This window comes from Nelusetta ayraudi, unplaced genomic scaffold (assembly GCF_046127955.1).
Source record: "Nelusetta ayraudi isolate G7.1 ecotype Tasmania unplaced genomic scaffold, CSIRO-AGI_Nayr_v1 ptg000011l, whole genome shotgun sequence".
Taxonomy (NCBI): domain Eukaryota; kingdom Metazoa; phylum Chordata; class Actinopteri; order Tetraodontiformes; family Monacanthidae; genus Nelusetta; species Nelusetta ayraudi.
Window position 1 is genome coordinate 21500186 of NW_027466061.1, and position 12134 is coordinate 21512319.

General features: G+C 45.2%; 1 protein-coding gene across 8 annotated transcripts in view; it reads right to left on the reverse strand.

Annotated features, from left to right (window-relative positions):
* LOC142885460 (receptor-type tyrosine-protein phosphatase F-like) overlaps nt 1-12134 on the reverse strand; it is a 165674-nt gene that overhangs the window by 94124 nt on the left and 59416 nt on the right. For all 8 annotated transcript variants that reach the window (XM_076021913.1, XM_076021917.1, XM_076021916.1 and 5 more), the window contains exons 3-4: nt 4357-4502; nt 3535-3676 (exon numbers count right to left, since the gene is read on the reverse strand). In XM_076021913.1, the coding sequence (XP_075878028.1) occupies nt 3535-3676; nt 4357-4502 (288 nt within the window). The remainder of the gene's footprint in view (nt 1-3534; nt 3677-4356; nt 4503-12134) is intronic.

The following is a 12134-nucleotide window of genomic DNA, read 5'->3' on the forward strand; positions in this document are numbered from 1 at the left end:
ATCCACTTTGGCAGAGACAGAGAAAAAAGAAAAAAATTGCAAGTGCTCCAGCTCCAGCTCGACATGCATATTTATTGCTATACAACAGAAAGCACCATCTGACAGTGTGCATAATGCAACTTTCTCCATTTTGCAGCCAAGCAGAGTTATAACAAAAAAAAAAAAAACTCTTAAAGTTCCATCCTTTTAAATTATGAAACAAAGCTGATTTGGGCATAGATCAGAATCAAAAAACTGATCCAGACTTGTGATTAGACATCTTAATGCTTTTTGGAAATACAAACTACAGAGTTCTTTTAAGCCTTTCCAAAGCATTTGCAAAGCGATATGACTGTTATAATCCACATTATGCCGAATTGGCATAAAAAAAATAAAGAGCCACTATATGAAATAATGATAATTAATGCTTGACCTCCCTGTGCTCCACTGAAACCTGTAATCCAGATCGACTTAGCCGCATAACGACTTCACCATTCTTGCAGCCTCTCGAGATGATGTATTGTGATGATTACATGCCACAGCGAAGTCACATGTACTTTAAGTCATGCGCCAAATCTGAGGCTTTTCTTTTGTGATGCCAGAAATGGCAAGTGTGTTTTTTGTTTTTTTCAGAGATATTTTTCCAACCTTCATTTACGGGGGGAGGGTTGACGGGGGACGTGACACGGTTTTAGGCGATGTTCGGCTTGACTTGCCACCACGCATTCTGAGCGAAAGAGCTGATGTCCTCTGTTATTAGCCACTAAGGAGCTTTATGGGTTTTTGTGCCTTGCTCAAGGGCAACACATTGGATTAAGCGCACTGAAGCTCGGCGAGTTTGTTTTGGGACTTTCTTCATATTTTAATCATTTGATTGGGCAGGAGGGGGGGGGGGAGAAAAAGCAATGTGGTGATGTGACTCTGGCTTCTCAACCCTTCAGGCTTCCACCATTAAGGAGAAGGAGGGGGATCATTAGTCTCCGTCTGTTTGGTGCTGCCCCAGTGTTTTCTTGTGTGGCGCCGCTGATACAAACTTGATGTATCGCTGGGCTACAAACAATGGTCTAAATATAGAGTCGAGCTGACAACATTGCTCCGCGAGGGTGTGTGTGTGTGTGTGTGTGTGTGTGTGTGTGTGTGTGTGTGAATATGCATGTGTATTCATGAAGGGGTTCGAAGTTGTCCGGCACATCCTCGGGGTTCAGGACAAGCAGATTGAAGAAATTATTCTGATTAAATGTGATGTGTGCTTCTGTTCTCTACCAGTCGGTGTGACTGCATTAATACTCGCAAGTCCTCAACTGGGGGGGGAATCCTGCAGATTCCACAGATGTCCTGTTTTTTAATCAAATGCTGTTTGCAAAAATGATCCCTGCTTAAGATTGGAATCAAGGAGACATTCATTTTATAGGCTTTCATTTAATACAATGCAAGCTCTATGCCGTAGTAAACATCAGCATCCCTTAATTAAACAATCAAATCTGTATGAGAAGCATGTTGAGCGCAAAGCAGCCAGCCAGCCAGCCAGCCAGCCAGCCGAGCACTGGGAAGGCACAAGCACGGCCGCTCGTCATGAACAATCTTGGCCGAGGCTGCTGACTTCAAGCTGACATGAAGCCACTTGGCACGCTCGCAGCTCAAGCCGAGTTTGGAAATGAAGATCCGCTCCTCTTCATCCGGGGCTAAATGTTCAATGAAGACTTTAACTTTGCCAGCCATTTGTCTAACGCGGCTGCTCGGACAGGTAGGGTGGAAGTGGCTCTGGCTCGCGGCAGCTCGTGGGCTGAGAGCAGCTGTGCTGTCCGAGGTGCTTTAATGAAGCTGGCCTGTTTGTTTTTTTGTGGCTGTTGATGGTGGTTTGTCCAACAAATGGAAAAAATAAAGTCTGGCTATTCCCATGAGGTGCAGTCGGTCATTTCTGAGAATATCATTAGATCTCGCTGCCATTTGGTCAAACCTCCTCTCGGTCTCGCTACGGTTTAGACTGGAGCTTGACGCAACCTTTGTGTTTGTCTCTCCTGGGTCCACCGCTACTTTTTAATCAAACGATAAGGCCCTTAACTGGAACAGATTGTGTCAAAGGGAGTCTCGTCATTATTTCCCAGGCCCCAAAGTGAAACAATCCAACAGATTAGCAGCATTAATCATAGGTCAGCGCGGTGATTTACTGTTGGCTGAGCAGCGACGCTGCTGAGCACATGATAGCAGAGAGAAAGTGACTCCATCCAAATCATCATGTGCTGGTGGGAACAGTTGCTCACTGTTGAATCAGACTGATGTCCGTCTTGACTGAAGGAATCCAAATTCTGCGCATCACCCGTCCACACAGGCACCATTACAGTGATCAATTCCACATGTTCATGCATGTTCCATGTCATGTTTGTGTTTTTGTTTTTTCTTGCAGCAGTAAGAGCTGTCCTCGTGGTACAGTGCAAAGGAAAGGGAAGCTATGAAGAAAACCTTCCTTTGTGCAGAAGAAGCCCCTTGGGGGAGATTACACAAGACGATGATATCATCAAATCAGCGAGCACAGAGGGGGAAAAAGGAGGGAGTGGGTGTAAGGGAGATGGGATTGAGACAGGCAATGGATGGGCTCGCTTTGAATTAGGAAGAATCGGCTTTAATGCAAGCCGTAATGGCTGCGGATGGCTTTAATCCCTTCACCGGCTTCTCATTTCCCCGCAGGTTTCTAATAAAATCAATTCCAGTGACGACGAGCACACACTCGTGGATAAAAAAAGAAAAAAGAAAAAAGAAGCCTCACAACAACAATAATTAAAAGGATCAAGAGACGAGCATTTGCGATCACAGCTCGGCAGCAAAAACAAAAAGGGACACAAGTCTAAATAAATCAGAGGAAGCGAGTGGACGTGCAAGAGGGGCAGAGGAGAAGGTCTGCGGAGGTCACGCTAGCCTCGGAGGTTGACCTATACCAGGACCAAAATGTTTGTTTATTCACACGGAGCCTCTCTACTTAGGAGAAATCACTGACTTGTAAATAGTTATCCGAGTCCTATAAATGAGCCATCAGCCATGATTCAATACAAGGCTTTTGATGGGGCAATTTATTACTCTTTAATTGATTATGGGAATGCGTGTTGCTGGTGAGAATCGGGCTCATTAGCGGCAGAAAGCAAAGTAAATACATCATTATTGCCGATACATGGAAAGTATTTTACGCGCCGCTACTGAACTCGGAGTGGTAGAGTTGCTGAATTGCTGAAATGAGCGCTGTCTTATTTAAAAACGCATTGCTTGCATTTTTATATATATAAAAAATATTTTTTTTTATCTCTCCTCGCCTTGTAGGGTTGACATTAAGATAGATCTGCTCCCTGGCACTGCCAATACCCAGAATCCACAGTGTGTGCAAATGTTTATTTATGAATTACACAGGAAAACAGCCATGTTCGCTTTTGGATGCATTAAAATATCAAATCTGGAGGGGGGAAAAAAACAGCGCTGAGCTTTGGGAGGTTGGGAGAAAAGAGTGAGTGGAAAGCGAGATAGAGAAATAAACGGAGTGAGAAAGGGGGGGGGGGGGGCTTATCTTACCTTCAAGCACTGTGAGCTTGGCACTGGTGTTGATCTCTCCGACGTTGTTGGTGGCCGTGCACTCGTAAATGGCTTCGTCCCTGTGCGTGCGCAGCGGCTGGATCCGCAGCACGGAGCCCGAGCCGTCGTCAAACTCGATCACCTTTAGAGCAAAAAACAAAACAAAAAACAAGAGGCCGGCAAATTTATCATTATCGGGGGCGGTGGTGGTGGTGGTGGTGGTAGGGGTGAGGCGTCTGTTATATTTTCCATTTCAAAAGATCTCATCTAATACATCACAGAGAACAGATTTGTTTAGACGTGCAAGTTACACATTTCTTCCCCTTTCCGCAGCGCCGACGCCAGAGAGCAAATTGGCCAGTTTGCGGCTGAAAAATAGGACTTGTCAGAGGTGTAATAGAAGTCGGGTGTTCTTATTAAAAATGTTTAATGGGGAACACAAGCCAAAGTTTCCCCCACCCCAAAAAAAAAAAAAAAAAATGGAACGGCAGTCGACCGTGATGCTTCGAGCCAACACATTTAATTAGACGGAATGATAAGCGCTAGTGCGACATTCTGCTTGGCGGCAAGGCCGCTCCGAGGCCTGCGGGGCTGCCGCCTCAGCGTGCGTCCTCTTGTTGACGGGGGGGGGGGGGGGTTTCAGCGAGGGGAGGGGGAGTAAATCAAGTCATATATCAAAGGGATGTATGGTGGGGGGGACGGAACCGAAAAGGGGACGGGTGAAAAAGAAAAGCCCCACACGCCTGCTAAGGCCTCGGCACGTGACTCGTGTTGGCGCCCGCTTGAACCTCGTGCGCCTGTTTTCCACTCATGAGTGCTCACCTCGAAGCGCTGGGAGCTGACTTTCTTGCCTTTCTTCATCCAGGTGATTCTGGGTTTTGGCTCCCCGGTGGCCTGGCACACAAATGACGCCACTCCGCCCGAGACGCCCGTCTGGTCCTCCGGGGATTTGACGAAAGTTGGCGAGCCTGACAGAGTGGCAGCAAAGTGGGCAGAGGGAGACGTGGGGAGGTTTGAAGGGAGGGAGGGGAGAGGTGAAGGTGATGTTAGCACAGTGGTATCAGCATGAAAAACTCAGTTATCTATGGTTCTCACTTTCTTTACACAAGGGCAACAAAAGGAGCCACAAACGGTCTTTGTCTGCGCGCACACCTGCAGCTCAGTCTCGGAGGAAACATCCAGCCTTTGTGTGCGGCCCGTCTCTGTCTCACGGTGAATTTCTCACCTCGGTTTGGAAGCGCCGCTTTAAAAGCAGAAGCGAAGCAGGAATGCCGGCAATCAGTAAAAATGTTTAAAAAAGCAAAAAAAACAGAAAATACAGCCTTTTAAAAAAAAAAAAAATAAATAAAAATCTTCAACTGGAGAAGAAACAAATAGGGACAGGCTTGTACAACAGACTAAGCGCCCGTTAACTTGCACAGTCAGAGACGTTCTGTCACTGCGCTCATTGTTTGACCTCCCTGTGACCTTGAGGATGGCATGTCGTTAATGACGCCCATGTCTGTCTGTGGTCTCTGTTTCCTTCGAGCTGTTTTCTTTTCCCCCTTCTTTTTTTTCCCCTCCCTACTGCGCGCCGCCACGCCCGCCGTCATCACAGACACGACAAAGGAAAGTGTGTTATGGCGACGGGCAGCCGTCCAGCTTGACGCGGCGCCAACGTGAGTGCATCTCGGCAGCGGGCCACACCTGTCGCACGCACATCACCGCCGCGGCACGGCCGTTGTCCTACAACATCCATCCCTGGCGGCTCAACAACCGCAACCAGTTTCGTCCCCAGAGTAATTACTGGGGGGAGTTTGGTGTGTGTAGGGTGTGTGGGGTGTGTGGGGTAACCTGGGCTGCCGTGACGGCGGGAAGACCCCGCCCCCGCCCCCATCCCCCTCCCCCGCAGAGACGGACGGCGAACGTTGAGTGTGAATCATTACACTGTGTACGCGCAGAGGTGACGCTGGCCCCCGCCTCGCCGAGCACACGCTGGGGAAAATCCAGCAACGGCTGCTGCTGCCATTATTTTCTTTTATGTGCTTCCAAGATCGCAGCAACTGCAGGCAGAGATAGGTGCGCTGAAAGCGGGGGGAGGCCAGGAGAGGAGCGGGGGTCCGATGTCTAGTTAGCGTACTGCCGCAAACGGCGCATGTCTGAACGAGCGCGTTCTCCACGCTCTTGGACAATTTAGTCGACTTTTTATTTCACTGGGTGAGGTGGCGGCGGCCACCGTTGCAGAGGAAGCGTTCCTCACAAAACAACTGCACGTGACGCATAACGCAGACCCCGAAAACGCTAATTTTGAGGGATTCTGTACACATGGCAGTGCAACTCTGAAGGGCAGGAATAAGCAAAGCAATGTGGATCAAGACTCTGACAGAGCAGCCTGGATGACGTCTCAAAACAGGAATCTTTGCACCTCCTCACACGCACAGCAGATAAAGACTGCAGTCTTCAAGAGAGTCATCCAGATAGCAGCAATGCATCAATCCACCAGCAAAAACATAAAAACTGAAAAAAAATAAAAATAAAAAAGGCACTTTTTAAAGGATACCATGCCACATAGCCGGCATTCCTTTGTGTAAGCATACACTTTTTGACCTGTTTTCCGTGTCTCTGTCAAATTACTGTCAAATTAGCGGTGGGGATGAAAGCTAACATTGTGCTTTGTCGGAAAAAGCGATAAGCTAAGAAGTCTCCGCCGTTGGATGTAGAACTGGTAGACTGTGATAGAGTAGTTATGTATGCAGTTGGTAATAAAAAAGCACTTCAACACACCAATGCTGCGACCTTTGACTCCCGTCACAATGCCTAAACCCACCTGACATTTGAATGATATTTTCTGAGTGGTTCTCTTGCGAGCAGGATTTGAGCTTCAATTGCGTGGCGATAAATCCACGTCTTTAGCACCGGAATGAGATTGTGACACACTGGACAGCTCTGATAATGGTTCACGCTTGGTAAGCACTAAACAACTAACTTCAGCATTTTTCTGCCCCTTCCCCTGTTTTTGTTTTTTATTTGGCGTACCCAACTAATGGAAGCCTCTGAAAGTGGCCCTGTGCTGAGCTTGAGCACCGCTGGTGCAATCTAATTACTTTGAGCAATTTCGCTTCATCGAAGTAAGTCCACCGAAAGTGCTTTTTTTCTTTTTCTGGGGGGTTTGGGGGTGGATTTACACCACGGCCAGTCCAAAGTGTGTTGGAAGATACATGAAAAAAGAAAAAAGAAGGAAAAAAATATTTCAGAGTCGTGCTTGCTCCAACACACATCTTGTTTGTGGATTTGTGCTAAATGAAGTTGTGGTTTGGCATTCAAGTCGATGCAAATGTCAGAGATGGTGGTTTTGGGATTTTAGATTTTAGGGATTTAAGTATGCATCTCCTATAAATTCAGTGGTAAAGTACAGATAGATGGATGAGGAGGAATTTGCTGACTCATGCCCTAAGACAGAGATTTTGTGTTCCGTTTATGAGCAAAATTAAACTTTGGAGGCTTACCAACACAATGTTCCCCGTTAGATGGGCAAAGGCAAAGGTAAGATCGAAGTTATGGTCTTTCGCTTACAATAAACATTTTAGCTCCTCCGTGTTCAATAAACAAACTAATGATAATAAATGTTTGCAGACCTAAGAAAGTTCCCCAATGGCCTGTTTTGCAGCTCTCAATGTCAGTGTTCTCATTTAATACTAATAGAATAAAGTAAAAATTCTTCTTCTCAAATCTCCCAAAAGCGGCTGCATGTCTTAAAGTCCATCTGTGCTGTCAGGGATGGCAAGCTGGAATCATCAAGGCTAGATTACCTCCATTCTGACTTCCAAGACTTTCTGCAAACATCTGTCCACAGGAGTTGGATCAAAGCTGATGTGAGAGGCTTTTTGACTTTGCATGCCAAGATGGAGCATCAGGCAGCATTAAAGAGTGCAGTGCACATGCCTCAAATTAAAGGATAAAAGTTTGTATATAGGCACAAACACTGACAGAAGGACCACTGGATCTTCAAAAAACTGTGGGATTTTTAGGGATATTGGGGGAAAATTGGTAAACTGGCCAGCAGCTTTTCAAGAAGAAATCCTCTTAACCAGGCTTCTTCTGATTTCCGATAAGCAAACTATGACACCAGGCTGGAACTGTGGCACATTTGTCGCTGTCCATCCTTAATCCAGATCTCACCAACAAATCAAATGGCAAAATCTGGATGGGGTTAATAGCGGCTTTAACACACTCCAGTGCAAAAAGGGCAGACGCATTTTATTTTGGGATGGTGGTTCCGCAAAATCCTCCATTTCCCACCACTGGCGGGAAGGATATCAAACTGTTGGGTATGTCAGTTCTTTTCTTAGAGAGACAAAATACAGCCTTGACCCTTTTTTTCTCTGCCTGTGTCCCATTTTCGTGGCTGTCAGGCACTTGTCACATGAAAACAAAGGCAAGGACGAGGTGGAAAACACATAAGCCTACCTATGCAAATCCTTCATTCAGCCGGTGACTGCTGGCTTTGAGCTGCACTCTTTCCAAGCTTTGATATCTCACATTAAAAAACTCTATCTTGACAGGCAAAGCTCTCACCCATGGACTCTTCTTGCTGTGGTGACTGTCAGGCCCGGCACCGGTTTTTCCAGAATTTCAAAATGGAACCCATCCCCTCAACAAAAGCCTCACTTTCAACATTTTGTTGATTCACACTGACCTGGCTTTGACATTATCATCCTGAAAAAAAACAGGTATAAATGTTCAAATCCGGCTTCTATGGAGTAAGAGTCAATTATCAGGCTGACAAAAAAAAAAAAAAAATCAAATAGTGATCTGTATGCAAAGCAGTGTTGTAGTTCTCACACAGCTGAATTGGTTTTGGTAGTTAAGAGGCTTTCGTGTCACAGTTAACAAACCAAATTAATGATTTAACTAAAGACAGGGGGATGAAGTCCTTACAAAGGTACTTTGCTTTGTAAGAGCACATTTTTCAGAAGATCACATGGAGAGAGAATGATAACAACCCCTTTATTTAGCTCTTAAATATAACAAATTTACAGCTCAATCAGACTGCAGCAAGTGTTGTTACCTGTGCAACAAGACTTAGGAAAATCAGGTCAATGTCGTCCCTCATACCTTTAAGACGCAAATTAGTACATTTCAACTTTGGATTTCAAACTGGAGACAAGGACTGTAGGAATGCCTGTGCTTGTTCTGCGTGTGTGGTTTGATTAAAGCAACTGTTTGAGTAAACGGAATGCCTGCAGGAGTATTTGGTGGGTCTGAGGTTGTTAAAGAGATGAAAGTTCAGGAGGGAGAAGGGGGGTCAGTTTCCGGAGGCCCTCGTTCACTTGGAAACACCTGGCAGTAGAAGATATTTTCAAAGGAAAGCAGAGTTAGAGGGATAAACTATCAGACAAGAGTTGTGTTTCTGAGAGACTTGATGATAAACACTGTTTTTGTTTGGTTTGCTCATATTAGCAAGACGTTTTTTTTGGTTTGTTTTTTCCTTTCCTGTCTAGGCTCTCACAGCAATGCTCATAATAAATGCACAGACAGCTGGGTGAGTGAATGTGTATAAATGGCACTTGTGTGACTAACAATTAGTGTATTCCCAGGCCTACCAGAGTGCCCAGTGAGAGCTACTCCATGGTGTAGAGTATCATAGATCGATACACACACTGCAGAGAGAGAACCATTTATTCTTATTAATAATGGATTAGCAAGTTATCATTTTCACGAGGCAACACTTAGTGGAAATTTGTCTGATGGCATCAGCACCGGTTGTTTTAATGGAACACTTCCATTAGGGCCTTTTCAGGCCATTAGCAGACAACTTGCTTGCAATTAATTCCATATAAAGCTGCCTCCCCTGCAAGCTATTTACAGCACTAAAGTCAACGGCACTTCAGGCTGTTTGTTTAAACTAATAAACATCATGTTTGGGTCCTCACATTCCTTTTACAGCAAAAGCTGAGAATATTTTAGTTGTTTTCCCTAAATGACATGTGAAGACTACATGTCTGTGCAAAGGGGCAAAGTGACATAATTACCCTCTAGCGGTCGCCAGGATGTTAATCAACGTTTTTTAATCATCCAGGTTACCGTGCAAAATGCAACACTGACAATTCTACCAATGTGTTTTTTTCTCATGTCTAAATAGGTTTATGCTGGATAATCTGGTTTGGTTGCACGGTGCACTCCCACTTATCTAAAGTAGAGGTGAGTGGCCTAATCAAAAATTCTAAAAAACATGAGATTTCTTTTTTTTTTTTTTTTCTTCATTATGTTGGTTAACGGCGGCACTGCAAAATCCACGCCTTGGTAAGACACGACGCTAAGACACCAGCATGTCTCGAGGTCAAAGACAGTTTGCACTGTGTTTACACCTGTTGCGACAGCTAGAGCAGTTTTCCTGAAATCCTGAGAGTGTGAACAGTCATGGTGCGGTGGCTACAGCTCAGTTCAATATCTCGATGTATGGGGAAAAAAAGGAGCAAGGATAACATCAAATCTCAGTGGGGACCTCAGTGAACTATTTAAGACTGCACGGATGAACAAGAACTTGAGGTGCAAGCAGCCGCCGGCCAATCCTCTCTTCACAGTGTGAGCGACATTACCGTAATGGTTTTCATGTTCCTCCAGCTGATTAAGAACAGGGGAGGCATCTCATTTCTGCTCTCTTTGCCTCTACTTTGTCTTTCAGTCAGTGCTTGACATTTGAGCAGAGTCGCCGATGTACACGCCGTGCTTTGATAGGAATTTTTCAGACTCGGGATCAGATGAAGGTAGACATTTTGTCGAGGCTTCCTTGTGACAATAAAATTGCTGCTATTGCATGAAGAAAAATACAACCCACATTGATGTCCTTTCTCTGAAAATTATAACTATAATAATTCACCTTTTTTTTAGTAGAGTAAGTGTAAGTAAAGTAAAAATGCGACCATTTCCAAGTCATAAATATCTTTAGAAAGTGTGCGGTTCTAATCAGCGACACAAGCCTGCTTGTGTGTGGGCTGAACAGAAACCTCAGGCTCGAGCCAGTGTCATATCCGATGTTCATTTTGCCCGCTTGATAAAACGTTCTCATTTTAACTGTCATTACACAAACTGGACGAGTGACCGCTGCATTTAAAAGCATTTGTGGGTGTCAACACAGTGACATTGACACACGGAGCAGAATAGAACTGGTGGCTGAGTCTAGTATAGGGTGGCCTGAATATGCAATCGAGTATATAGCATGGCAACTTTCTTATGCAAATTAAAGCTCCCTCGCCAAGTTGCTGTGGGAATACAGGAGAAGATTCAGAAAAATGATATTGTTTGTTAATGATGCTGGGTAAAGTCTGATAGTCACCTTGGCTCAGATCCTGGCATTAATAGACCAGCGTGGGGGAAACGTTAAGTGTGCTAAGTGATCCCAGGAGGTGGTAGGTCGGTGGCTTGGCCCCGGAGAAAGCTCCCTGCTTCTTCATGGATCCCATTTTAGGGTTAGCTTCATCCATCACCACGCACCCCCTTGTGACCCCGACTAACCTCATTAATTTGCCTTCTCTAGATTAGCCTTCCCTCAGAGACCACAAAGAGCCCGCTACCATTGTTCTCATCTGGCCGGTGGTCTTAAGTAATTCAACTCTCCGCGAGCTGAAACTAAGGGAGAAAAAAAAACATTTTGGTACAGTGCAGACCTGGATCAACAAAGAGGTTGTGTGCTGCAGGTGCCAGAAGGCTCCTTTTGTCGCACACCCAAAACATTTAGCAGCGATAAAAGCCTAGGCTGATTGTTGCACATGCCCATGAAACAATTCCCAGTGGAGAGAGTCATACATGGTCTATGCTGGTTTGTGTCCACAGGCTGTCTGGGTTCATTTAAAGACCATCAAGCCCAACTCACAGCACATTCCAAAACCAGAGAAGAAAGAATCGAGCAAATCTCCCAAGGGATATTTGCATTATACTATTTTTCAGTCCAGCCTACATGAGCTGTTTCATTTAAACTAGTTTAAATTTCTCCAATCCTGCCATTCACCAATTGGGCATTCGTTAATGTAACTACTCTGGCAGATCATTAGTTCTTACTTCACCCGGGAAAGCCTGGATTTATTGAGAGCGTAATAAATAATAAAGAAAAGGACATGGATGCAAATGACACATCTTCCGCCATCTGCCCTTATCTGGAAGGACACTGGACTGCATCGTCCTGTGGCACTGCAGAATCCCGGACACAGCAGAGAGTTTGGGTGACTGCCTCTGGCCCCGACCATTGAGCTCCCTAATTAAACTATTAATCTCACATCATTAACCTCCAATGACATTTTCCTCTCGCCATTCTGACATTACTGCCATATGATAACAGCTTCCCACCATCCCGCCACAACCTCAACGTTGCGTTCCTCCAACACTTTATCTAGCAGGTGTTTTCACACATATATTGCCCTTTCTTCTCAGAGTATATCTCCTCATTGCGGAGCACCCTCACACACATCTGCATCATCCTCTCTTTAATCAACACAATTTCGACGTGCGAGGACCACAGCTGTACACTAACCAAATCTGTCTCCAAGTGGGTCTCCAATGTAAACGTGTCTACTTTTAATTTCAAAAGGAATCAATTTTCTAGCCTTGTTTTTGTGCCAAGTGAC